Source organism: Emys orbicularis, chromosome 16, assembly GCF_028017835.1.
Source record: "Emys orbicularis isolate rEmyOrb1 chromosome 16, rEmyOrb1.hap1, whole genome shotgun sequence".
NCBI classification, from domain to species: domain Eukaryota; kingdom Metazoa; phylum Chordata; order Testudines; family Emydidae; genus Emys; species Emys orbicularis.
The window spans coordinates 554184-581944 of record NC_088698.1 but is presented as its reverse complement, the minus strand read 5'-3'; the positions used below and the strand labels follow the sequence as shown (position 1 = coordinate 581944).

Here is a 27761-nt window from a genome sequence, read left to right as displayed (position 1 = left end):
CAGAGGAGTCTGTCCTATCTCGGGGACTCTCTTTTTGCCCCAGCACCCCCACGAACATGATACAGTTCTGCGGTGATCTGGAAGCCTACTTTCGCCGCCTCCGACTCAGAGAATACTTTCAAGATAACACTGAACAGCGCACTGATACACAGATACCCTCCCACCAACAACACAGGAAGAAGAACTCCACATGGACTCCTCCTGAGGGTCGAAATGACAGTCTGGACCTATACATAGAATGCTTCCGCCGACGTGCACAGGCAGAAATTGTGGAAAAACAACATCGCTTGCCTCATAACCTAAGTCGTGCAGAACGCAATGCCATCCACAGCCTCAGAAACCACCCTGACATTATCATCAAAGAGGCTGATAAAGGAGGTGCTGTTGTCATCATGAACAGGTCTGACTACCAGAAGGAGGCCGCCAGACAACTCTCCAATACCAAATTCTACAGGCCACTTTCCTCAGATCCCACTGAGGAATACACTAAGAAACTGCACCAGCTACTCAGGACACTCCCTACACTAACACAGGAACAAATCAACATACCCTTAGAGCCCCGACCGGGGTTATTCTATCTACTACCCAAGATCCACAAACCTGGAAATCCTGGACGCCCCATCATCTCGGGCATTGGCACTCTCACTGAAGGACTGTCTGGATATGTGGACTCCCTACTCAGACCCTACGCCACCAGCACTCCCAGCTATCTCCGTGACACCACAGATTTCCTGAGAAAACTACAATGCATTGGTGACCTCCCAGAAAACACCATCCTAGCCACCATGGATGTAGAGGCTCTCTACACAAACATCCCACACACAGATGGAATACAAGCTGTCAGGAACAGTATCCCTGATGATGACACAGCACAACTTATTGCCGAGCTCTGCGACTTTAAGCTCAGCAAAGTGTCTGACAAAGCCAGTGCACATTCAAGGGACAGCCACTCCCTGTGCCCTTCAATGCACAAAAACTAGACCTGGACCAAGGCTATTGGATTTTTCTGGTTTGATCAGGTGACACACACACAGAGTAACAGCCGTTCAGTCTGCCCCCCTCCTGGCTAGGCTGTGCCTGGGAACAACCCTGGCAAAGGGAGTGATGCATTTCAGTTAACCTGGGATGCAGCAGTCACCTTTAACTGACCTAGCTCCATCCCTGCACACACATCCTGCCTAGGGCTGCCAGTACACTCCTGGAGGGCTGGCAACCCTGTGACACTGCTTAGTGACGTGTGCAAACCTGCCTCCAAGCCAGCAATGCTGGGGGAGGGGCCTGCAGGCTTCTCAGAGGTACTTCTCATTTTAAAAATCACCCGAGCACTCCCTTTGTATTTACTGCTAACCTCAGTAGACGCTTGACCCAGAAACCCATTTCATTACTGAATGCCCCCCCCCCCCGGTTTTGTTATTGTAGGGTTGTTCGTGAGGGCTGGGCTAGACACACTGGTTTGCTATTGGAGGCCTACTTGTGACCCCTAGCTTTAGGGCACTTGTTTGGGTTTCATAGAGCAGCCCACCAGCCAGGCTACCCCTACTCTGGCTTGTTATTGTGGGGTGACTTGCGAGTGCTGAGCTGGAAACATGGGTTTGTTATTGTAGGGTTGCTTGGGGCAGCTGCTCTACAATTGAAATCATCACTGGAAAACAAAGGCCTGTAGGGAAAGTTACTGCTTCTCCTTAGCCTACTGGATGGGGTGGGGCCTGCTTTCAGGGGGCTGGCCCTACATGAGGTTACATCGGGCCTGAGGTACAATTACACCCCCAGAGCGCTGCCAGCCCTTCTGCTCCAAACCAGGGGGGAGCTGCTCCCTCCCTCAGCCAGAGCCCCCAGCCTGCCCCATGGCCCCAGCGCTGTAACCCTCTTCCCCCCACCCCTGCCTGGGGGCACGGAGAGGGGAGCGGTGTCACACCCTCCCAGCCAGGCCCCGCGCCTGAACCAAGCCTGGAGACCTCACCCACAGGAGCCGTGCTGAGGAGACAGTCCTGCTGCGTGGCTGGGGTCACCACTAGGGGGCTCTCCACCCAGGCCTGGCCCTGCCCTGAGTGCTCCCTGCCAACCCGGTACCAGGGCCCAGACCAGGCCCCTCCACCCGACAGCATCAATCCAGGCAGAGCCTCTCCAGAACGGGCTTCCCAGAGCTCAGCACCTGCAGCGTCGCTGCCACCCTCACAGAGAACAGCGAGCACCCCATGCCTGATGCCTGTGCTCCAGCTCAAAATGGTCCTCCATGCTTTCCAAACAGTCCCTTGACTTTTCTCCCGCTGCTCCTCCCTGATGCCCTCAGCTCTCTAACCCCCGGCCTCCTCCTCTATGTCCCTTCATGCAGAATAAGCCACGCAGTGCGAGAGCCTTTGCCACCGCGATTCCTGCCATCTACAGCAGCCTCCCTCTATCTCTCTGCATCATCCTCTCCCACATCTCATCAGTCACACCCACTAGAGCTAGTCAGAAAAGGGGGGAAAACACATTTTTAAAAAATGTACAAATTAATTCACCTATTTTTCTTCAGCAGGGTTCAAAATGGGTCAATTTTTTAAAAGTGTTTTGCTAATTTTTTAGTTTGGGGAAAAATTAATTTTTTAATATAACAAAAAAATAGGGAAAAGGGGGGGAGGGAGGGAGAAAAGAAGGAAAACCAAGAAATAAAACTCAACCACCAACAAATTTAGATAGAAAAGTCAAAAACAGACAATTTTCTGAAGAAAAAAAAAAAGGTTTATTTAAAAAACAAGGCTGTTTTTCTATGAAAAAAATCACTTCATTCAAAAAATTTCCTTTAGTTGTAGACAGTATCAACCAGTCATTGCCTTCTTACATCTCTCATTGTGTTACACTGCTGCAGTTTAATGGTGGAAGGTTTTGGGGGACATGGTTTGTATGACAGACATTGCTCAGAATACAATGGTGGTGGTTTGAGCAGACTGGTGTGAGGATACTGAGATGTGCTGAAGCAGGCTGGGGCATGGGTCTTTTCAATTGAAACTACAATCCCAATTACAGGAGTTTGGTGGCTCTGTGTAGCTTGTACAAAATACACCCAAGTTGGTGTGGTCTGCTCAAGCCAGGCCCCAGGCTGGCACAACAAGAAGGCTACCAAGCAGCAGAGAGTGGTCTGGAAAGCATTACTATCTCTCTGTTGATATACTGCCCTTACTTTAAGCAGACAGAAGACACAAAACTAGGAGCCTGCCTTCACCCCATATTGCTGTCCAGGCTGTTTGGATCCCGGCTTTTGGTTCAACACTTTATAAAAACAGGGGCCATCTGCAAAATACAGTTTTAACCCCCCCCCCCCCCCCAACTGCCACGTGACAGGTACTAAAGTTTATGAGCAGGACCTAGCTCAGGTTGGAAGTAGAATCCAATCTTGCATGCTCCAGCCAGCCACACCCTTATCATTCCCTTATGATCTACAAGTTTAAATTCAGAGGGCTGGGCCATTGCCTAGAGGTAGAAACTAATCGATATTCTTAACTGTGCAAAATAATTTCCAATAGCAGGAAGGTCACAGTTCAGAGGATGGAGTACAGCATGCAGAGCTTTTTACCCATTCAGACCCTGTGCAGGCTGGTGCACATCAGACATCCTCCATTGCCGTCTGGCAGGCATTTGGTTAGGTTGCCTGCCTCTCACTGCATGGAGCCACATGACAAAGAAAAGGGGCTCAGACCAGCAGCTGCCTTGTATACCAGGCCCCTATTGATTTCAATGGCAATTACTCAGAGCAGCAGCAGGGCTAGATCCAAAGCTAGTAGATCAGGACTCTGTAGCCTGTATCCAAAGTGGTACAAGTATTGGGATGAAGTCTCCACAGCAGCCCTCTCTTGGTTCTGGGTCAATCCGCCACTGTGTCCACAGGACTCTCTCCAACTCCCATATTTATAACCTTTTCCCTTGGCTCATCTCTCAGAGGGTGAACATGTGGAACCTGCAAGACTGCCTACACTTAATGGAAAGAGCATGTCCAGTAACTCCAACACCCCTTGGTCAGATCTCTCTGGCTCCTTTTAGCTAAGCTGCCCCCCTCTCCGGCTGGCTAGCTGGCTGCAGCTAGAGAGGCAGTGTAGCCCAGTAGATTGAACACTGGAATAAGACTCAGGAAACCTGGGTTCTATGCCCAGCACTACCCCTGGCAGGCTGACCTCGCCTCCCTGTGCCTCAGCTTCTCCAGCTGTAAAAAGGGGATGCTATGGACCTCTTTGAAAGTGCTGGAGAGCTGATAAGAGCTAGGGATTATAAAACCAGTGACTCCTCACCACTGCTTCTCTCCCTTTCTTTGCACCTAAAAGCTCAAATACTGCACTATAAACATGTGGATCACCCCCCTCAATAAAAACCCTGCAAAAGGCATGTTACGATTAACTTAGTTATCTCAGTTCCATTTGCCACGTCAATGAGCCGTCGGTGTTGCAACTAACGAGCAGAAGTATAGCAAAAGAGCAGGGTGGGGCCCTGAGAGTGGACTAACACAGTGGGACTATGGAGAAGGATGGCCCACTGCAGGTCTAGGACTGAAACCCTGAATCAAGGCCCTGCTTTGCTAGGCTGCCTGTGGGATCTTGGGCCAGTCAATTGGTATCTCTGGGCTAGAGCCACACAGGAACCTAGGCCATGGGCCAGCTCTGACTTTTTTGCCACCCCAAGCAAAAAAATAAATAAATAAACCCCAGGGTGCAGGGTGGTCAGACCCGGAGGCAAAGCAAAAAAAACCCCAAAAAACCCAGGGTGCAGGGCGGCCGGACCCGGAGGCAAAGGAAAAAAAAAAAAATAGGGCAGCCGTGCCGCCCTAGGATTGGACGGAATGCCGCCCCTTAGAATCTGCCGCCCCAAGCACAAGCTTGCTTGGCTGGTGCCTGGAGCCGGCCCTGCCTAGGCCTGGCCCACGCTTAAAACTTATGGACCCAGCTACGTTGCCCAGGGCTGCGAAACACCCAGCGCAGACACAGCTAGGGTGATGGAAGAATTCTTCCACCAACCTCGATACAGCCTCTCAGAGAGGTGGAATAAGTACAGCCACAGACCGCCCCCTGGCCTCAATGTAGGAAGTGTCTATGCTAGAGGGCTACAGCTGCAGTGCCGCGGCTGTGCTGCCGCAGCCACTGTCGCATAGACAAGACCTAATGATTGCTTTAGGTGCCTCAGGCCAACATTTAGGCACCTCTGAGATCCCCAACCCTGCTGCTCAGATGCCATCTAATCCTGTTGGCACCGCAGTGTCTGAAAACAGGCACCTGAAACACTGCTCCAGCCCTGCCAGCACCAAGCAGGAGGGGACAGACCATGCAGGAGGCCAGCTGTGAAAGTTGACTTTACTAAAATACAGTAAAAATCACAGTCATTTACAGGCCCCAGCCCCTGTGCGGAGGGGAGCTCAGGGGCAGGGGGCTAGCTTTTCCCAGGAGGCCCCACAACCTGCCTGCAAGGGATGGTGCGGATCCCCAGCCTGCAAAGCAAGCAGCAAAGGGACCCTCCCTCTGAGAGCAGCACCTGCCGCAAGCTCCAAGGTGCCCAGCCTGCTGGAGGAGCCCCAGCTCAGGGCCTGGGCCAGCTCACCCTGGGTCCCGTTTTTACCCGTACCCAGAGCCCCAAGATGTTCGCCTGCACCAGGCACAGCCTCGCCTCCCCTCCCCTGACCTGGGGAGAGCTGCTGACACTTAACAGGCCATTCGGCTTCTCTGGGGACCTTTGGCTGCATCCATGATCTGCTGCAGCCACGAGGATTCTTCCCTTTCCTCATCTGCCTACCCGGAGGCTCTGCCAGGAGAGACCAGGTGGGGGATATCCACTGCCCCCTCCCACCCATGACCTGTTGGCATTGGAGCGGGTGAAGCAGACAAAGAACGATCCCGCAGCCTCGCCTTGGATGGGGTCCTGGAGGATGGGGGAAGAGGCTGGTTTTGTTTTTAAATAGAGGGGATAAGTGGTAATGGGAGTGTCCCCAGAGCATTGACAGAGATGAAGGTCACGGCCGGCCAGATGATGGTGGCTTCTGTTCAGTTTGGCCTGTCCTGGAGAAGGCCCGAGGTACAGCCTAGAAAGCAGGTCTCCCGGGCCAAGGGGCAGCTCCAATCCTGGAGGGAGGGCAGAGCCCGACAGCCCCGTCACTCCCGTCGCACCTTCTTGGTTTTCTTCTCTGATTTTGTGGCAGCATCATGAGCTTTCCTCTTCTCGGCAAGTCTGGTCGCCTGCGGGGGGGAGAAGCCGCCCAGATTAACCCCTGTACACAGTTGACAGTTCTTCCCCCTGCCTGTTACAGTCATGCTAGAGCCAGACTCGAACCCCCTCCAACACTGGAGGTGATCATACCCCAATCTCAGCCTCCGGGCCAGGCCCACCCACCCCTAGCTCTGGGCCTGCTGCTGGATCAGGCCAGTTAGTTAAGTCACTCACTAGCTCTAGCTTTTTTTTTTCGGGGGGGGGGGGGGGGGGGAGAGAGAGAGATACTGACTCATGGTACACATCACTGCTATGGACACAGGCCCCCTGGGACACCCCAGGACCAGTCAAGGACCTAACCTCGCTGACTCCCAGGCCAGAACTCTGCACCAGGCTTAGACTTCCACCCACCCCGGCAGGCAGCGAAAACTGTGGGGGGGTGGGGAGGAGAAGGAGGGGGGACTCAGATGCTCTGGGGGGTGGAGAGGGCGGAAGTGCCTCCAGTAGCAAAAGGCTCAGTCTTGCTCCCATTTATTCAATGTCAGCAAGCCCCAGGTGAAAGCCCCAAGGGCCATGTCCAGAGGCGAGGTACGGGGTGGGTGTACATTACAGATCAAGTGGGCCAGGGGAGGTGTTGTAGAAAAAGCCTCCCTCCCCAAGATGTTTACACCATCATTTCCATCACTGCTGAACCCAGGCCCAAGTCTCTGAATGCACAATCCTCCCTCAGTGGCTTCTCCTGTTCTGTATACACCATAGAGAGGCAGCATTGCCTATTAGACTGAGCATAGGGCTGGGAGTCAGCAACGCTGTTCAAATCACCGTGGAGGCTCCAACCCTCCCTGGTACACTGAGCAAGTCACTGGCTCTGTGCCTCAGTTTCCCCATTTGTTAAGCAGCACTCCCCACTCCCCCAGTGCTGTGTCATTTCCATCCAGTTAGAAATCACTGCAGCCTGGCTCGGTTAGGGTAACCCACCTCTCTTCACCAGTGTGCACTTTGTGGTGGGAGCAGGCTGAGTGTTAAGGCCTATAGTCCTGCTCTAGTGCCCGGGGGGTTCATCCCCAAGCTGGGGAGGAAGTGCCGGCCACAATACCTCTCGGACTTTGCGCTTCTTCCCAAACATGATTTTCTGGTAGAGGTACTTCTCCCTCTTCTTCATCATCATGATGGCGAGACGCTTCTCCTCGCTCTGCTCCTCCTGGGCTGATCGCTGCTTGTCCTCCAGCCGCACCGTGCCCACCGACACCTTCACTGGCAGTTTCTGGGGAGGGCACAAGAGAGCCAGTTACCTCAGAAGCCCCTGCTGCACCCACTGCAAGGGACTCCACCCCCAGCCCTGCAGACAGCGCTGCCCATTCCCCAGCAGGGTGGCCCTATCCTGAGGGGACCCCACTGCCGAGCCTGGAGCAGCTGGGGGAGCGTGAGCTAGAACTGCATGCAGGTAAGGCGGAGTGCTGAGCTAGCACCCCACTAACGAGGTGCCATTAATGTAATGCCCTGCTACAGACTAGGGACCGAATGGCTAGGTAGCAGTTCTGCAGAAAAGGACCTAGGGGTCACAGTGGACGAGAAGCTGGATATGAGTCAACAGTGTGCCCTTGTTGCCAAGAAGGCTAACGGCATTTTGGGCTGTATAAGGAGGGGCATTGCCAGCAGATCGAGGGACGTGATCATTCCCCTCTATTCGACATTGGTGAAGGCCTCACCATCTGGAGTACTGTGTCCAGTTTTGGGCCCCAGACTACAAGAAGGATGTGGAAAAATTGGAAAGAGTCCAGCGGAGGGCAACAAAATGATTAGGGGGCCGGAGCACATGACTTATGAGGAGAGGCTGAGGGAACTGGGATTGTTTAGTCTGCAGAAGAGAAGAATGAGGGGGGATTTGATAGCTGCTTTCAACTACCTGAAAGGGGGTTCCAAAGAGGATGGATCTAGACTGTTCTCAGTGGTACCTGATGACAGAACAAGGAGTAATGGTCTCAAGTTGCAGTTGGGAAGGTTTAGGTTGGATATTAGGAAAAACTTTTTCACTAGGAGGGTGGTGAAGCACTGGAATGGGTTACCTAGGGAGGTGGTGGAATCTCCTTCCTTAGAGGTTTTTAAGGTCAGGCTTGACAAAGCCCTGGCTGGGATGATTTAGTTGGGAATTGGTCCTGCTTTGAGCAGGGGGTTGGACTAGATGACCTCCTGAGGTCCCTTCCAACCCTGATATTCTATGATTCTATGAATGGCAGAGAATGCACCAAGGTCCCTCCTGGATGTGCTCAGAGCTACCCCCCACAGGAATTAAGGCAGAGACCGTCATGGGAAAGAGGGCATATGCCCAGCACCACCAGCAGCAGAAACTTTAGCTGTGCTCCCTCAGCACTGCACTAACAGGTTTTTGCAATTCGTTTCCTTACTTTTTCTAAAAAAAGTAGAGAAGAAAGCACGGCACTGTCTGGCTTGGGGGAACTTTCAAGGGTCCTCAGACAATGTGTACACACGTCCCTAGAACACATTTGTCCAACATACCAGGGATTGAACCAGGGACCTCCAGAGTCAAAAGCATGAGCAGCTACTGCTTGAGCCAATGTTCCCTACCTGGGGCTGTGCAGACTCCTGTCCTCTGTGGACTGGCACAGAGGGGGACCTGTCCCCTCCAACCTCCCATGAGTACACACAGCGTCTTGACTACGCACTTGCGCGTGTAGCAATGGGTTTTGCTGTGCATAATCACTATGCAGATTTCAGTGGGGCTGGAGAAGAGTGGTCTGGATTTAAGGGCAGGTGCTAGCCCTGGATAAAGACTGGCCAGACCAGGCCCAGACCCCAGCCCATTCTGCAGGAGCCCCATCAAAGATTAAGGAGTGAATTTATTTAAAAAACAAAAACAAAAAAAATCAACCTCAAGCTCCAAGTCCTTTGCCCAGCCCCTGCTCTCTCAGAAAGGGACATCACCTGCAGAGACTGAGTCAAAGGAGAGTGTTCTGCACAGCTGAGCAGGGGGCTCAGAACAGAAACCATACGGCAACCTGCCTCCAGCAGGTGCTACCCAGTGGAGGGCTGAGACGGGGAGGCACAGAGTGTGACCAGAGCTGCACCACAATGGGGATGTCCCCTGCAGGGCACGCTGGCTCCATAGCTGTGCACGGTACCTTTCCCTGGGATCGCTGCTCTTCCAGCTTCTTCAGTTTCCCTTCATCTTCCTTTTCAGAGTGCTCTTCTCCTTCTGAGCCTTCATCATCATCATCATCTTCATCACTGTCATCCTCCTCCTCCTCTCCGCTCTCTTCTGCTAGAGAAGGCAAGAGAGCAGAGTTACCATTCAGGATTCTGACCCTAAACAGAGAATGAAGAACCAGCCTGGATGGGCTGGCAGACAACCTGGGTGCATGTTTCCCAGGTCTGTGCTCCTAAAGGACCAGTTGGTAAACTGGGACGGGGAGGCAAAAGGAGGGAGGGACCGACACCCAGGGGGAGGTGAAGGATGCCCAAGGTGGGAAAGCTGGCCGGATTCTAGGAACTTGGCCTCCCCATTACCTGGGTTCTCGCCCCTCTGCAGGGCCAGCAGCTTCAGCTTCTCAGGCGGGATGTAGTCCCCATCCTTCTCCGAAACGAAGGGCGAGAGGTGCGGGGGCAGCAGCACGCCAGGGAAATAATCAGCCACCGGGAGGCACATCTTGGCATTGACCGAGTCGAACACCCACTGCGGCTGGAGGTAATACCTAGGAGGGTGGGGAGAGGGCTGGAGTCAGCGAGAGGAGTGGAGGAGAGGGAAGAGCCAAGAGGAGGTGGATATGAGTGGGTGACACCCCCCCCAGCAGGGTCCCTAGAACATGGAGCAAGCCACTTGCACACCAGAAGGGGACTGGGGCAGACACCTCACAGGGGCCTGGTTCAAAGTGCACTGAAGTCAGCCGACAGATGCCCAGGGGCAGCAGGACAGAAACACTGAGGACAAAGAGCTGGGCTGGATGGCTCCAGAGCAGGACAGTCAGTTGGTCTCTCCTGCCACTTGTGCAGAGGATCAGATCTCACCCAGGCAAAGGCACAGAGCTCACCTGCCTATCACCTGTTTCTCCAGGCTGGGTCGGTCGACAATCTGGTGGGTGATGGTTGGGTCCCTCACATCGTAGGTGGCACCGATGCACACGGACTTATCCCAAGACACTCTGCCTCCAAAACACCTGCCCAATGAGAAACACCCGTGAATCAGGCTGGGCAGGGAGGGCCCAGCATGAGCTGAGGGGCAGGGAACAGCGTCCCATTCGGGACACACAGGGGCCTCACCGTTTGCAGTGGAAACTTGCAGGGACACGGTGACATCCCATGAGGCTAAGACTGGATAAGCCTGGATTGCCAAGAGGAGCAGAAATGCAGATCCCCTCCCTCAGCCTTGTCAAGGGGCCCACAGCACCTTCTCACAGCCACAGCCGGGCTTCAAGGCTGCTCCGGGGACCCCGTTCACCCCAGCCTCGCTGGGTAGCTTTCATGGGCAGGGCTCCCTGGAGCATCACACCTGGGTTAATCCTGCTCTCATGGCTAGAGGGTCTCCAGATGGCTCATGGGCTTCCTCCATCACTAATATTGCCTTTGCTCCCCACTTACTCCTGGACTTGGCACCCACCCAGTTCAGTCCCTTGGGGAGTCTGGTCTGCATCCTCCCACCCCGGCTCACCCTGAGGGAGGAAGAGTGCGATCGGCACATACCGGATGATGAAGGCTATGGGCTCCCGAGGCACCTCTCTGTTCAGGAAGAACCGCAGCCCCTCAAACAGCTTCTTCTGCTTCTCTACTGCCTCCTGCTCCTTCTTCCTCGCCTCCTCCTGCTCCACACTCTCCTGGCCAGAGCAAGGTGCTGTGAGAGGCTCCTCTGCCATGCCCTCCCCTCCCCACATGCCAACCCTAGACAAGGAAAGGGACAGCTGGGAGCCCCCTCCCTCGTGGCTGTCCCTGCCCTGCCAGCCTCCTTCGAGGTGTGGGGGGACTTGGAGCAGTGATAAATTCAACCTGCTGAGCTCTTACCCCGTCCACGGGGAACTCATCCACCTGCACTTCGTCCTCTGGGTTCGGCGCTACCACTCGGGCTAGGCTGGCACTCAGAGCCGACAGCTTCTGCAGTGGGAAAGACCAGCAACGCGTCTCACACAGCTCCTCGTATGAGGGAGGCTGCTCGGAAAGGTAGTTAAGATCTCAGGGCAGGACCCAGGCTGTAGGTCCTATGGGGGTCCTCTTTCTTATCCCACCTCCAGCTACAGCCAATACCCAAGGGCTCAAAAGAAGCCCCATAATGCACCTGGTCCGTTGCATGGCACCAGGGAATGGCTCCCCTCTAGCCCCTGCATCAGAGATCAAGGTCCCTTTTATTTGCATGGCTACAAACAATACCGAGTGCATCAGGGAGAGGGGCCCAGCTCCCCAGCCAGGGCAGCCAAGAATGGCAGGGTCTGCGCCCCACCCCTGGGCCAGCTGGGGAGTGTCCAGCTATGCAGGAGCCCCCAGGGAGGGGCAGGGTCCATGCTTGGGGTGATATGTGGCTCAGGGCCCATTAAACAGCTCCAGGGTGTCATATAGGGTCCACATGCCAGGCAGGGCCTCTCACCTCCATGTAGCTCTCCGAGTCCATGGCATACGCCTGCCCCTCCTCCGGCTTCTGCTCTGCCTCAGCCTGGCCTTCAATCTACAGAGGGGAGAAGGCAGGGCCAGAGTCTGGCATGATCCTGCTGCTCCCTTCCCCAACCCCACAGGCAGTCACCACCCTTCCAGCAGGATCCAACCCTGCTGTGCTCGCCCACAGCACTCCCGCCCCACCAGTAGGATCACCCAACATTAAGCACCCAGGCAAGGGAAGAGCCTGGATCACACTGCGGTCCCCCAGCCCTGATGCAACAGTCACCTCTCCCCTTGGTACCAGGGGCCTGGGCTCGTAAGCCCTGGCGGTGCCCCCTGTCCCTCACCTTGGGGGGGTAGTGCAGGTTGAGGGACTGGTAGAGGCGGAAGTTCACAAAGCCCAGCAGTGTGGTGTAGAACTCCGTGAAGGTTGCCATGACCCTGTAGTCCACGTCCGTCGGGTGCTGGAAGAGACGGTGGGAGGTCAACCAGGGGCATCAACAGAGCTTTTGGGGGGGGGGGGGGGGAAGCAGTGATAACCAGCACCTCCCCCACCCCACACACAGGGGCCCAGGCAAGGTCCATTCTTGCCCGACCAGCTTGGGGTGGGGGAAGGAGAGTTCAGCTCTCTAAAGGGGAGGCCGCAGGACACCTGGGTTCTCTTTGCAGGTCTGCCATTGACTCACTGCAAGATCTTGGGCTGGGAAAGTCTCTGCCTTTCTGTGTCCCTCAGCAGTGGCACTGGAACACTTTTTACAGTGGGGGTGCTGAAAGCTAGTGGTCCCCAATTACCTTGCTCTCCCCCTTATCCCTGTCTGCACCCCCCAGAGCTGGGGCCAAGAGTGGCTCTGGCTCTGGGAGAGGAGGATGTGGACAGGGTAAGGGGGGCCTGGCTAGGACCATAGCTGGGGGCGGGAGCAGAGCCCCAGGCACGGGTCCTGCAGCTGGGACCAGGCTCATAGCCAGGCGCGGAGCTGATGGCAAATGGGACCCCGCACGCAGGGCTGGGAGCAGAGCCAATACTCAGCACTGGGGCCAGGAGCAGAGCCCTTGGACTGGCAACCAGGGCCAGCAGCCAGGCTGGGGCCAGGAGTGGAGCTGGGTGGCGCTCCCTCCCCACCCCTCTTGGGGCTGACCCAGGCCTAAGCTACACGCCCCCAAAACGTTCCTCAGCACCCCCTAGGGAGGCACGCAGCACAGATTGGGAGACCTCTGTTGTAAAGCAACTTCTCACAGTGAAACCTGGGGGTGCTGCAGCACCCCTGCAACCCTAGTTCCCATGCCTAGGTCTCTCCGATAACACCACTGTACCCCCCCCACCCCCGCCCCGCGCACACAAGCCTGAGAGCTGTCTGCCTGGCAAGTGCTCAGCCCCAAGAGCCGGAGCACAGAGCTGAACCGGGCTGTCTCCCCCCCCACCCCTCCACCTGGGGCTGCTCCCGCTGCAGTGAGCCAGGGAGAGCTCAATCTCCAGGCAACGGCAGGAAGAAACTCACTGACTCTGCATTAGAGACTCATCCCCCTCACCCAGCGTTCACAGGAGCTGCCTCCATGCCCCAGGCCAGCCATTTCCAGGCTGCTCATTAAACGCTCTCAGCAGGCACTGCAGGGAGGTAACAACCTTGGGAAAAGGTCCTTGAAGGCTGATGGGAGGGAGCCTGCAGAGTCCCCCCCCACCCAGTCCCCTAGCAGGGCAGGGTGTGATGCGTTAGCATCAGAGTAGGTCCCTACATGGCACTGCCTGCATGTCACCCACACGCTGCCCTGGGAACCCCAGGGCCGCCAAAGAACAAGGGAACCCACACAAGAGAGACCTGCAACTGCAGCCACAAGAGGACGAGAGGTTGGTCTTAAAGCACACAACTAACAGGTAGGACTCCAGTTCAATGACCTGTGGAGACCCTCCAGGGGATCACCAAGAGAAAGTGAAAGGCATAGGAGGAGTGCCTGTGGCCAAAGCCCTGGATTGGGCAGGTTCAGCTGGAGATGGCTGTACAGCATCTCCGGGACTGTCTGCTGCTCAGACTGGAGGGGTCTGGCAGATCTCAGGAGGCCCCAGGGGGACTTAAAGATCAGCAAAGGCCATTGATTTCCAGTCAACTGGAGGAGTACAATACAGATCCCCAGCCAGTAAATGAATAATCCAGCAGAGACATAGCTGGAGGGGGGGGAGGGAGACACCTTCCTGGGCAGTGGGAACTAGAAATTGAGGTTGCTAGGACATGTCAGAAGGGGAAGAGAGCAGGATCTTCAAAGAGATACTCTAGCTCAGGCAGAAGTTCTGAGCCTGATGCAGGAATCGTAGCGTGAAGTTCTCCGGCCTGTGTCATACAGCAGGTCAGACTACATGACCATAGTGATCCTTTCTGACTTTCACTCTATGAATCTATAACTAGAGCAAAACCAGAGGGATGACCTAGTGGCCAGCGTTCTACCTTGGTCTTGGGAAGACCCGAGTTCGATTCCTGCTCTGCAACAAACATCCTGTAACTTAAGGCAAGTCACTTAGTCTCTGTGCCTCCACTGCCCACCTGTACAATGAGGATGAGAGCCCTCTCGGCAGCGCTGTGGGACTCAGATGCCATGGTAACAGGGGGCCAGATAAGTATGGAGAGACACAGCCAGTGGCAAAGTGAAATGCTGACGAGCAGGGGACAGCAGGGGCCATTCAGCCTTAACTCTGCCCCCTTGTGCACGTGCATCAAAAGTCCGTGACAACATGATCACCCCGTTGTCACTGCAGGATCCTGCTCTGTTCGCTGCCCATTGCACCCTCATATCACATCTAACCTGCGCAGCAAAGGACAGTCCTGTTCGTAGCACGTCATAGCCTTCATATAAAGGAGATTTTCCAGAAGATGACATTTGCAGTCTAACACCTGGCTCCCCCTCCTGAAGCCCAGACACTAGCATCCCCATCCCCAGCTGCTCTCCAAGTCCCAGCTCCAGCACGACTGAACTGGAAACAAATCCCAGCTTCTGTGTCAAGATGATCACAATAGACTCCCCCCACCTTCACTGGCAGGGGGCAGTCAGAGAGCAGCAAAGGATCCCCCACACTGCCCTGAGACAGCTCTGACCTCTACAGAGCAGTGCAGTCTGCCTGGCCTGTGTGGAGACAATTAGCAGCTAATGAGGGACCCTGGCCCCAGGACAAGGGCTGACACCCCACCGCCGCTTCCCAATGCGCTGATGGGACCAGCTTCGAGTCTCCACCAACCAGAGCTGTCTGGGAGCTGGTGAGCTCGCTAGGGAAGGCTCCGTTCCTCCTTCCATCCCACTCGCCACCCAGCCCCAGTTAATCTTTAATTACTTCTCTGAACTTTAATAAAGTTAATTATTTTCAGCCCAAGAGGAGAACAATGAGCCAGCACCAGGGCTGCTGACTAGCGCATGCAAGGTGGTGACTCTGACCCAGAGGCAGGGGTGCCCCAGAGGGGCAGGGGAGAGGCTGTTTCAGACGGTTCCCTGGGCATCAGGCCCCAGGATATCCTGGCCACCGTGCGCCATGCTGCAATGCAGGCCCTGGGGGGCAGCTCAGCTACAGCAGCTTCAAGGAGCCATTCTGCCCACTCCTGGGACACCCCCCCACATACTGATGGAGGGATACTAGAGCCCCCCCATCTCATTCACAGGCCTTAGGGAGGTTGGGAGATGGACAGAGACACAGGAGCAGAGCAGACGGTACTCACATCGTGGGCAAAGGCATATGGAGCAATCCAGGTGATGGGCTGCCCCAGCACCTCGGCCTGGTAATAGATCCCTTTGATAGACAGGAACACCTGGCGGGAGAGCAAAGGGAGAGGAGCTAGAGAAGGGGCGGGGGGGAAGAGGGGGCACGGCCGCTGGCAGAAAAGGAGACAGCCTGGCTAGCACACTGTGAATCCCACATGCATTCAGGCCCCCACCACCTTCCAGCAGCGTAAGCAAGGCTCTCAGATCTGTACTAGGCAGGAGACTGACATCCGTTAACCCCTCGCTATCCGGGGAGTGAATTTTTCCAGAGCACAAGCTGACAACAGCATAGTGTTGCCCTGCTGCAGAAGGCCTCTCGCCCACTTCTCCAAGGGAACTCTCAGGGCAAGCATTAGTTGGTGACTAGATGCTCTGGAACCAAAGACATCTCTTAGCCCAACTGCCCAGCCAGCCACAAAAGGGCGCCTCTTGCCGATGCCTTCACCGTGCTACCCAGGTGGGCGAAGGGCCTGTGCTAGCAGGGTACTCTCACCTTGCGCAGGGAGCGGGAGGCGATGACATAGTTGAGGAACTCCATGGTGAGCCGGCGGCACAACTGGATGGTCTGCACATGGCACTTGCCAGTGCGCGGGAAGGTGGCAAAGAGGAAGCACATGGACAGCGCATCGTCCAGGTCCCGCAGGGCATCGATGAAGGTCGGGTACCTGCAGCCGCCACAGGAGAGAATCCCGGTGAGAGTAGGAGGGGGCTCCGAATAGCAGCATCCTCCCACACGGCTAACAAGGCGACACTCGCACCCAGCCCAGGAGTGGCCAAAAACTGGGGCCTTCCAACAGTTGCTGGGTGGCCCCTGTGAGCCAAGTTTGGGGCCATCTCAGACCAGTTCTAGAGAGCAGGCTTCTTCATCCCTGAGCGCCTCACTACCACAGCTGGCACCAGATGCCAACAAAGCCATGTGATCTGCAGAGACACTGCTCCCCCTAGTGGGGGGGGGTCAGAGTCCAGACCCACTCTGGTGCCGTTCAGGCAGTAGTGAACAACAAGCCCCCCCAGGCACACCTACACTTGTGGCAAAGACGAAACACACAGTAGGGAGGAATGAGATGGAGACAGCCTGGGAAGCTCACTAGTGCAATAACAAATCATGTTCCCTCTGCCTGACTTGTACAAACACTTGCGGCTCCCTGGCTCGTATGCTGTGTGTGTTTGCATTGTGTACAATGGACGTTTCACCAACCCATGCCACAGGCATTAGCTTGTGACCACTCACTCGGGTCTGTTTATGGTACCACCACATCTACTATGGACTCCAGTGCCCAGCTGGTCTGCACTGCTACCAGTGTTACTGTGACTGTCCGTACCCTGATATCTTTACAATCAGCAGGAGGAGAGAGACAGAGTCTCAAAGGTATTTAGGCACCTAGGGCAGTTTTCAAAAGTAGGCACCTTGCTGCATCGTTCGGTGCCAATGACCTTTGAAAATCTGCCCCGTAGCGCTATCAGACAACATGGTGCTTTACACACACAGAACAAGCCCTGCAACAAAGCTCTTACCAAGAGAGATGGGAGGCCACAAGGGGTTGGGCTAGGCCGCTGATCTGGGAGTCATGAGACCTAAGTTCTACTCCTGGCTCTGCTGTGCATCTTCCATTCTCTGGCTGTTTCCCCTCCCAGCCACTGTCTTGTCTATGTAGACGGTCAGCTCTCCATCTCTTACTAGGTGTTTGTACAGCACCTAGCACAATGGGGTCCTGACCTCAGCTGAGGCCTCCAAGCACCACCAGAACACAGATCAGCTCTGCTGATAACGGCACGTTGGTGGGTGCGTCCTTCATGTTTCACTGCAGTCACCATGTGACTGGGCAGATCATCTGCATGGTTCACACTCTTCTAGGAGTGGCTCTGAGCATCATCTTTGAAATCACCACTCAGGGAGAGAAGGGGAGCCCATGACATCCTGCTAGGTATCACACAGCCCCCTGGGCCCTGGAACTTGTACTAAGGCTGCACAGGCTCAACCCTGCTTTGCCCCATTGTCTCTTCAACTCATAAGCAGCAGTTTATAAACGTTTTAAAGGCAACGATGCAACTCACAGGAACAGCAAATTATCCCACTGTGTAGAAAAGATAAGAAATATGGCAAGAGACCACCTTGGCTTAACCAGGAGATCTTCAATGATCTAAAACTCAAAAAAGAGTCCTACAAAAAGTGGAAACTCAGTCAAATTACAAAGGATGAATATAAACAAATAATACAAGTATGTAGGGACAAAATTAGAAAAGCCAAGGCACAAAACGAGATCAAACTAGCTAGGGACATAAAAGGAAACAAGAAAACATTCTACAAATACATTAGAAGCAAGAGGAAGACCAAGGACAGATTAGGCCCATTACTCAATGAGGGGGGAAAACAATAACAGAAAATGTGGAAATGGCAGAGGTGCTTAATGACTTCTTTGTTTCGGTTTTCACCAAGAAGGTTGGTGGCGACTGGACGTCTAACATAGTGAATGCCAGTGAAAATGAGGTAGGATCAGAGTCTAAAATAGGGAAAGAACAAGTCAAAAATTACTTAGACAAGTTAGATGTCTTCAAATCACCAGGGCCTGATGAAATGCATCCTAGAATATTCAAGGAGCTGACTGAGGAGATATCTGAGTCATTAACAATTATCTTTGAAGTCATGGAAGATGGGAAACATTTCAGAAGACTGGAAAAGGGCAAATATAGTGCCCACCTATAAAAAGGGAAATAAGGACAACCCGGTGGAATTACAGACCAGCCAGCTTAACTTCTGTACCCAGAAAGATAATGGAGCAAATAATTAAGCAATCAATTTGCAAACACCTAGAAGATAATAAGGTGGCAATTAACAGTCAACATGGATTTGTCAAGAACAAATCGTGTCAAACCAACCTGATAGCTTTCTTTGACAGGGTAACAAGCCTTGTGGATAGGGGGGAAGCGGTAGATGTGGTATATCTTGACCTTCATAAGACTTTTGATACTGTCTCGCACCACCTTCTCATAAACAAACTAGGGAAATACAACCTAGATGGAGCTACTACAAGGTGGGTGCATAACTGGTTGGAAAATCGTTCCCAGAGAGTAGTTATCAGTGGTTCACAGTCATGCTGGAAGGGCATAACGAGTGGGGTCCTGCAGGGATCAGTTTTGGGTCCGGTTCTGTTCAATATCTTCATCAATGATTTAGATAATGGCATAGAGAGTACACCTATAAAGTTTGCGGACGATACCAAGCTGCAAGTGCTTTGGACGATAGGATTAAAATTCAAAATGATATGGACAAACTGGAGAAATGGTCTGAAGTAAATAGGATGAAATTCAATAAGGACAAATGCAAAGTACTCCACTTAGGAAGGAACAATCAGTTGCACACATACAAAATGGGAAATGACTGCCTAGGAAGGAGTACTGCGGAAAGGGATCTGGGGGTCATAGTGGATCACAAATACGAGTCAACAGTGTAACGCTGTTACAAAAAAAAAAAAAAAAAAAAAAAAAAAACACGCAAACATTCTGGGATGTATTAGCAGGAGTGTTGTAAGCAAGACACAAGAAGTAATTCTTCCGCTCTACTCTGCGCTGATTAAGCCTCAGCTGGAGTATTGTGTCCAGTTCTGGGCACCACATTTCAGGAAAGATGTGGACAAATTGGAGAAAGTCCAGAGAAGAGCAACAAAAATGATTAAAGGTCTAGAAAACATGACCTATGAGGGAAGAGTGAAAAAACTGGGTTTGTTTAGTCTGGAGAAGAGAAGACTGAGAGGGGACATAACAGTTTTCAAGTACATAAAAGTTGTTACAAGAAGGAGAGAAAAATTGTTCTTCTTAACCTCTGCAGCTAGGACAAGAAGCAATTGGCTTAAATTGCAGGAAGGGAGATTTAGGTTGGACATTAGGAAAAACTTCTTAACTGTCAGGGTGGTTAAGCACTGGAATAAATTGCCTAGGGAGGTTACGGAATCTCCATCATTGGGGGTTGGACAAACACCTATCAGGGATGGTCTAGATAATACTTAGTCCTGCCTTGAGTGCAGGGGACTGGACTAGATGACCTCTCAAGGTCCCTTCCAGTTCTATGATTCTATCTTGGAACAAGTCAGTTACATGAGCTGCAGTCGTGGGATTGGATGCTTGAAAGAGGCTGCCTGAGGTCAAGTCCAAGCAGTGTCCCAGGTACAAGCCCTACTGCTGGGGGGCGTGACAGTCCCTGGTCCAGCTGCTTGCTCGGATGGATTCTCACTAATCAGAATAAGCCTTCTAAGTTCCAGACAGCCTACATGGTTACCGTATCTGCTATACAGCAACAGGGCTGCTTCACACCGTGCTATCGGTGTCCCAGCCCTGGCAGCCTCCGCCTCACCTCTCCTTGATGATGTGGTCAAGCTTGTAGCTGGGCTTGTTATCTTTCAGCCGCTCCACGGTATTCCACTCGCTTTTCCCGTACGCTTTCCGGAGTTTTCGGACAAACACCTGCAGCAGAGACAGAGAGGCCAGAGGGTTGATACAAGGGAATGTGATCATGTGACCACTTCCTGCACCTATCACACTTCAGGTCAAGGCATGCAGCACATTCCCATCACTGCCAAAGGCTCCCTTACAGCACAGTGTATGCAGATTAACAGACCCAACAGGAAAAAGGCCTCAAAACCTGCCTTCTCACAGCACACCACCGCGTCACACAGTGGCAGAGAGGACTAAGGGGACTTGTCTAAGGTCACCCAGAAAGTCAGGAGCAGAGCAGGGGAAAAGAACCCAGGAGTCCTGGCTCCCAGTCCACTACTCTCTTCACTGGATCATGCTGCTCTGCCCTTCAGCTCATAGTAACAAACCAGGCACCTCCACCCACTCAGAGTCCAAAGCCCATTATTGCTCTCTAGTGTTGATTTAAGTGCCCCACCGCTAGGGCTGCATCTCTTCACGCGGACCTAAAATCCTAAGCAAAGGTCCCGTGGCATGTTAACAAGCACAGCAACAGACTACTCCCAGATCAGCAGCTTCCCAGGCCACCAGCCTAAGAAGTCACACACAGCAGCTGATGCCTGCCTCCTTTGGTTTCCAAAGCCCAGACTGCCCATGACAAGAGCAGCCCCAAGAGCCATGGCACGTTAGGAACATGCACCACCGAATGGGAGGTGGACAGCAGCCCATGCAAGGGAGGCCAGGAGCTCCAGAGCCTGTATGTAGAGTGGTGGTAGAGGAATGTCTCTTTCAAATGGAACAGAGCTAATATAAGTTGCAGGGTTCAGCTGGCCCTGGGCCTCCCAGCCTACCTTATACTCCCGGAACTTGTTGACAATGGGCTCATGAAGGAGGAACTTGATGTCTTTGAGGAGGTAAAAGGTCCGGGCAGCAGTGGAGCCTTTGTTCACCTTTTTCTTGTGTTTGGGCTCATGGGGGTAGATCCCCTTCAGGATACACAGACGCCTATAATACAGACACAGAGGAGATCAGAAATCATACAAAGACACTGGGTGGCTCAAGGCATTGGTAACGGGATGCAGAGCCTTTCACCTCCAAGCCACTGCAAGCCAGGCACTGCAGAAGTTTATCAGGTGAAAGCTGTTTGGAGGGCTTTGTTAATTGAATGCCACCAAACTTTATTAATAGAGAGTTAAGGTGGCCTAGTGAGGCCTCGTGCCCTTCCACAAGGTGGACAGTGGGCGGTAAAGAAACCTTTGAAAACCAGGAAATACTCAAGCCCACCCCCTGCATGGGTCTAATGTTTGATTTGGAAAGTGGTTTGGGACATTCCCTGTGACAGACTTTGCAGGATCTGTGCTAAGTCGCCATACACAGCATTGCAGCATACAGAGCAGTAGTACAGTTTGGAACGTGCTACTCAAGGCTACACTCCAAACAATGTAAAGCAGCACTGGGCCCAGCAGTCATTCTCATAACTGTTTATAGCAGGATCTGTAAAGTACTGCCTAAGTCATCGTGTGCAGTCTTTCAGAATAAAGATTCAAACCCCTTCTAAGACAGCTGTGCTACTCAAGGCACTTTCCCAAGAATATAACACACCTGTGTCACAGGCTGAAGCTATGTCTATACTAGAGATCTTACAGTGGCACAGCCACAGACATGGACCAGCCATAGAAACGTAAACATCTATGAGCAGATTGCATGGGAGATGCAGGAGAAAGGGTACAATAGGGACCAGCAGCAGTGCCAAGTGAAAGCAAAGGAACTGTGTCAGGCATACCAGAAGGCCAAAAAGGCCAACAATCAATCTGATGCCAAGCCGCAGACCTGAAGAGCTTCATTCTATACTTGACAGAGATACCAACACCCCACAAACCACAGTGGATAACTCCATGGTGCCCGAGTCACAGGACCTTGGCATGAGCAGCCAAGACGAAGAGGAGGTGAAGGAGGACGAGACATGTGGCTGGGGAAGAGGGAGGGTCCAACTATGCCACAAGCCAGGACCTGTTTGAGACTCCACCGCAGTCCAGTCAGTCGAGCTTAATGCAAGGGAAGGATCCTCAGGTAGGTGTGTAAATATATTTCCCATTACAGAGATGGCGCCCTCACAGCGGCTACAGCTACTGACTTTTTGTTAAATTACTCGTACTAGGAAGGTAGCAGTACAATGAAGAGAGGTAGCGTCATCTGCTTTTCATTTCCCTGTAGCAGGTGTTCTCAAACTTCATTGCACCACAACCCTCTTCTGACAACAAAAATTACTACATGACCCGAGGAGGGGGAACCGAAGCCCAAGCCCCGCCGCCCCAGTTTGAGAACTGCTGCCCTGTAGCATTAGGAAAGGGGGAGGAGAGGCATGTGGAGCTGTTTATTTATGTCCCTCGAATCCTCCTGAGAGATCTCAATAAAACTTTAATGGAGAGACTCTGCAATTCTCTTCCAATGGTTTTTTGAATCTTAACTTTCGCTTTCTGCTGGGACTATACTGACAATGGCACGTCTGTGTGCTGTATCTGTAGCTGCTGCCATCGCAGCCTTGAGGGATTTACCCTCTACACGCAGGTGGAGCACCTGAACCAGAGGAGAAAGATGACAACTCAGGATGACATGTTCAGCCAGATCCTACAAGCCAGTGCAGCTATCAGACTGTGAGCACAGGGCCTGGAGGGTGAATATTGCAGACCGCCTGGAGAAGGAAAAAGCAGAGAGGAGAAAGGCCCAGGAGGCCCAGCAGGAAAAGGAGAGAGAGATTCACCAGGACATAATGGGGCTTCTGCAGCAGCAAACACAAATGCTGCAGATTCTGTGGTTCAACTACCACAGGCTCGCCTCCCTTTGCAGTCCATGGAGAATTCCATTACAGAATCTCCTATAGCCCCACCCCCTCATCATTGCAGGTAGCATCAGGGGTCGCATCCCCATCCCTGCCACTCCACATTAAGGACAACGACAGCTTCACATATACAGCAGCCGCGGCTCTCACACATCAGTGTGTGCAACTAAAATGTTCTTTCCCCTTGTTACGTTCTGTTCCTTTAATATAGTAAGTTTTTATTGTATTTGCTTTTAAATCACACAGACTTTTTTTGCACTGGTATTGTTACTGAATAAAGTTATATTATTTGGAAAACTAATTCATCTTTATTCGTTCACAGCATATGCTGCAAAGTGCCTAGCAGTTCTGAAAGCACCCACTTGTTACTGTACACAGTGGGACACAACCCATAAGATCAGTGACACACAAATGTACACTATGCACCGCAAAATTAATAGGTGCATTGCCAATGTTATATTCATTGATGTACATCAAGCACCACACAGTTCCTAACAGGCCCCAAAATAGCAGGGCCAGGGAGAGCACAGTACACCACAACACATTACTGTGGCTCACTGTTAAAGTGCTACTCCTGGGGAAATTTGGCACCAAAAAATTGAAAAACTGCAAATTTTATTTGTCAAAGTAACACAAGATAATCACATCAGTTTCAATTATTTTGGTAAGTATGTCTGTAACAATACAGACGACAAAAAGATTCAGGAAATGTTTTTTGACAAATAGATTTCTTACTAGGCAGATTAATAGAGAACTTGGAGTAATAATTCCTTTAAACTACAATACAGAACCATATTTCCCGCACCCCTCTGAAGCAGTGCAAAGGCTTGAGGGAGTCAGGGGTAACGGAGAAGCTAAGGGAGAGGGAAGTAATTGCTGGGAAGGGACCTGGGTGTGAATGTGGAGGGTTGTTGGGTTTGGGTGGGAGCTCTCTGTCCTGGCGTCACAGCAGCCCCTGGTGGGCAAAAAGTGTAACTGCAGCACATCTCCATCAGAATGTATTTTCTGCAGAGGAAAAAAAAAATTCTGCACGGCCCATAAATTCTGCACATGCACAATGGTGCAGAATTCCCCCAGGAGTAAAGTGCACTTTCAAATTCTCCCTGAGCCATATAGCTCCCTGTTGAGCTCTTCTAATAGCCCTTGTTCAAACTCAGCCGACAGAAGTCCACCTCTGCCCTCCATCCCAGTAGCAATTTCCACCCCCTTTACTTCACAGATATCATGCAGGACATGGCAGGCAGCTACCACCATTGGGAATTCCCGCCCCCCCCACACACAGATCTAATCTTGTGAGTAAACACCACCAATGTCCCTTCAATCAATCAAAAAGCACATTCAACTGTCATTCTGCACCTGCTGAGCCGGTAGTTGAATCTCCCCTTGATGCTGTTGAGGTGGCCAGTGGCCACTTCATAAGCCAGGGAAGTAAAGGGTAGGCTGGGTCACCTAGGATCACTATTGGCATTTTAACATCACCAATGGCAATCCACCAGTCAGGAAAGAAAGTCCCTGCTTGTGACTTTATGAACAGTCCTGTGTTCTTAAACACATAAGTGTCATGCCCCTTCCGTGAACCAACCTACACTGATGTCAGTGAAGTGTCCCCAGTGATCCACAGTGCTTGCACAACCATAGAAAAGTAGTCCTTTCTGTTAATGTACTCTGTGGAAAGGTGGTCTAGTACCAAAACCGATGGCACGCATATATCCCTATGACTCCACCGCAGGTCAGGAACTCCATTGCTGCAAAGCCATCCACTATGTCCTGCACATTGCCGAGAGTCACAGTCCTAAGTAGTAGGGGCCCTGCACACTTGCATCACAATAGCCCCACAGTGGATTTTCCAACTGCAAAATAATTAAAACTGGTACAAAAAGCACCAGACACAAAGGGCCCTAAACAACAACCCCCCCAAAAAAACCCCAAAACTTAAAAACCTTCCCAAAAGCTAAAGCAATTAAAAAATTACAGCAAATTCCCCAAACAACCTGGGCCCAGGGCAGAAACTCCCGTCCACCCCTCCCCCTCCTCTTCTTACGTGACACCCAGGCCTAGCCAGTTTTAGGCTAATGCGTATGTAAGTATAAAAGTGGGTTAGGGCTTGGGGCTCTAATGCTTTCTTTCTTCCCCTAAGTAACATAAAAGCGTTCCCAGCACTCTCTGCTGTATTTTATTATTTTATTAATAAAGCTTTAAAACTTAAACCCTTGGTGTGCTTCGTCATCTCCTCTCTAAAAAAAAATCCTATGGCCCAGCCTAATCAACCGTAGCCCAAGCAAATTCATAACAAAAATCTGTCACACTGACACAAGGAGATAAGTATACAACTGAAGTGTCTTTATGCCAACATAACTTGCATTGACCAAAGCTTGTAGTATAGACATGGCCTTATGTACACTTCTACATGCTTACCAATGCAACACATGGGGATTTGAATCTCTTTGGTGCATCACTTGGGCTTGGCCAACCTGGAGTTACAAGTTTTACTCTTAATAACTTTCCAATATTGCTTCCCCCGCAGAGAATGGGTACCATGTACTAGCTGAGATAGATTCTGAGCAGCTGAGTTCAATTTCGGGAGGATCTAAAGTTTGAGCCCAGGTATGTGCAAAAAAGAGTAGAAGAAGACCAGTGATTTTGTAAACAGTTCACTAAGGGCTTGTCTACACTGGCAACATTAAAGCGCTGCCATGGCTTGTGTAGTTGCGGCAATCACCTCCACGAGGGGCGTAGCTCCCAGTGCTGGTGCGCTGTCTATACTGGCACGTAACAGCACTGAAATTTGCAGCACTCAGGGGTGTGTTTTTTCACACCGCTGAGCGAGAAAGTTACAGCGCTGTAAAGTGCCAGTGTGGACAAGCCCTAAGAACAGACACTCACATCTCTTTATATGCTTACTAGCAACCTTAACACAGGCAAAAGACTGAATTGGCTGAGAGGAGCAACCTATATATACATAAGCAAATGGAACCCCCTCTCGCCTCTAGAAGAGAAACCCTGCAGGGCAGGACTATCACAGATTGGCAAAGGAGGCTGGACAGCTCTTGCACTGTATGTCACGTTACACGTGAACAGAATAAGTCAATATCCAAGGCTGACAATTCAGCATCTTTCAGCATCACTAACCTCACTTGGAAACACTAAGCCATTCCTTACCTGAAGTCTGCAAGGCTCAGCTGTAGTTTCTTCCGGGCCTTGTTTCTAGTGATGTAGTTTGTGGCAGATCCCCTCTCGTACTTTGGAGAAAACAAGGACAAAGATTCATTAGCAGCACAGAGGACAGAAGTGTCCTTGAATTGGGATCACTGAGCACAAGGAAAACTAATGACTGATTCAGGGACCATGAGGTGAGTAACTCAGCATAGGTATTAAGCAGTCTAATCCACACAGGATCGGAGATACAGAAAAAGATGCTCACCTCTGAATTGGGGATTCTTTAGAGAACAGATCCCTAGGATCTCAGGAATCTATTGATGGCAATAATATTCTATGGATTATTCCTGTGTGCGGGACATGCAGGAGGAACCCACAGCAGCTGAGACAAGAGAGGGATTTACACGAGGTGCCCTGACACCCCAGCTGAGAGCGATTTGTAGACACCTTAAGAATTGGCAAACTGATGCCACGAAGCGCTAGTGCATTAGTATGCAATGGGGGTGGAGGAGTGACACTCCCGATGGCTACCGGGTGCCAGCACGTGCCCTGCGCTTCGCTCCTGCCTGCACAGAAAGGGGCGCACCAGGGACAGCAGGGCAGGCCCGCCCGGAGACCGGGACCGAGGCGCTGCTGGCACGTTCGGGAGGCGACCGAGTCCAGCCCAGGGCCCCCACGGGGACACAACGCTCCGCTCGTTCACTGCGCAGCAGCTTTCTAAGGTAGCACCGGAGAGACGCGAGCTTGGGAGCCGCTTCCCAGCGCCGGGAACGAGCCCGCGACGGGTCCCAGGCAGCGGGGAGGGGCGAGTCTGAGCAGCAGCAGCCCCGCGTGGCCCGCGCCAGTACCTTCTTCTTCTCCAGGCCGCCCATTGCTCCGGCTCAGCAGCGGCCGCGCTCCCGCCCGCCGGCTCTTCTGGATCTGGAGGCGGCTGCTCCCAGCTTCCCCACGTGGAGCGCAACGCACGGCTCGCCGCGCCCCGCCGAGGACCCCACGGGCCGGGACTGCCCGATCGCTGCCTGCGCGGACGGCACCATCCGAGCGGCACTGAGCCAGGCCTCCCGCCTCTCTCCGGGGGGAACCTGCAGCGCTGCCGGCCCGGGGTGGGGGGAGCCTCAGAAAGGCAGAGAGGGGCGCCCCGCGCGGCCCCTCAGGCATGAGTCGGCCAGACCCTGGGATCGCAGGGCATGCTGGGATAGGGTTCCAGAGATTGCGCAGAACATGCTGGGACGGGGCCAGGGTGTGCGCGGGGCATGCTGGGAATGGGATGGGACATCGAAATGAGTTGATGCGGTGCGGTGGGCAGATGCCTTCAGTGGGGCTGTTCAGCTCTTTTGCCACCCGGCACAATAACCTGTGATGTTTCGAACAGTGGATGCGGAGCTCATCTGGGCATCTCAGGAAAGGAATTTGCTTCTAAACATTTTAGAAGTAAGGGCCACTTGCATAGCTCTTAGACCTTTTCTTCCTCATGTAAAGGGGAAAGTTGTTCAGGTAGGACAGTGATCTATATTTTACTTCTCTATTGTTGCTGTAACAGCAGCCAGAAGGATCAGAGAATTGAATGCTTTGATGGCAGACCTGCCACTTACTATTTTTCATAAAGACAAGGTGGTTCTTATACCTGATCCCAGGTTTTTACCAAAAATAGTTTCCAAGTTTCTTGTCAATCAGACAGTTAATTTACAAGTGTTTTTTCCAAAGCTGCATGCTAATAAAGGGCCATCTGAGTTGCATACTTTAGATGCTAGAAGGGTATTAACATATTATTTAAATAGACCTAAAGGTTTTAGGAACTCTTCTCTATTATTTTTTCCTATTCTAAGAATCATATGAGTCATGATCATAGACTGTTAGGGTTGAAAGA

The 27761-nt window shown here is 52.4% G+C and overlaps 1 protein-coding gene across 3 annotated transcripts; it reads right to left on the bottom strand.

Moving 5' to 3' along the window:
- Window positions 1–5308: 5308 nt before the first annotated feature.
- Window positions 5309–26847, bottom strand: PES1 (pescadillo ribosomal biogenesis factor 1). Of its 3 annotated transcripts, none has more exons than XM_065417660.1 (16): window positions 26743–26847; window positions 25898–25977; window positions 20751–20904; window positions 19841–19950; window positions 15986–16157; window positions 15450–15539; window positions 12105–12221; window positions 11750–11827; window positions 11173–11262; window positions 10858–10988; window positions 10438–10452; window positions 10209–10334; window positions 9688–9872; window positions 9303–9442; window positions 7259–7426; window positions 5309–6191 (listed from the first exon to the last, which is right to left on the bottom strand). In XM_065417660.1, exons 1-16 carry the CDS (start codon window positions 26764–26766, stop codon window positions 6108–6110), a joined length of 1764 nt encoding a protein of 587 aa, XP_065273732.1. In that variant the 5' UTR covers window positions 26767–26847; the 3' UTR covers window positions 5309–6107. The 3 variants fall into 3 exon arrangements, with proteins under 3 accessions (XP_065273732.1, XP_065273733.1, XP_065273734.1); XM_065417661.1 differs by having other exon boundaries at window positions 9303–9439; XM_065417662.1 differs by lacking the exon at window positions 10438–10452.
- Between the last annotated feature and the right edge of the window lie 914 nt (window positions 26848–27761).

What these genes read in the sequence shown, in the direction of transcription:
- PES1 (XM_065417660.1), bottom strand. Translation starts at nt 26,766, where the DNA reads ATGGGCGGCCTGGAGAAGAAGAAG. An exon ending in CCTCCCGCTCCCTGCGCAAG is followed by an intron (nt 15,540 to 15,985) that starts GTGAGAGTACCC and finishes CTCTCCCGCCAG; the next exon opens with GTGTTCCTGTCTATCAAAGG. An exon ending in AGAAGCGCAAAGTCCGAGAG is followed by an intron (nt 6,192 to 7,258) that starts GTATTGTGGCCG and finishes TCCCCCCCGCAG; the next exon opens with GCGACCAGACTTGCCGAGAA.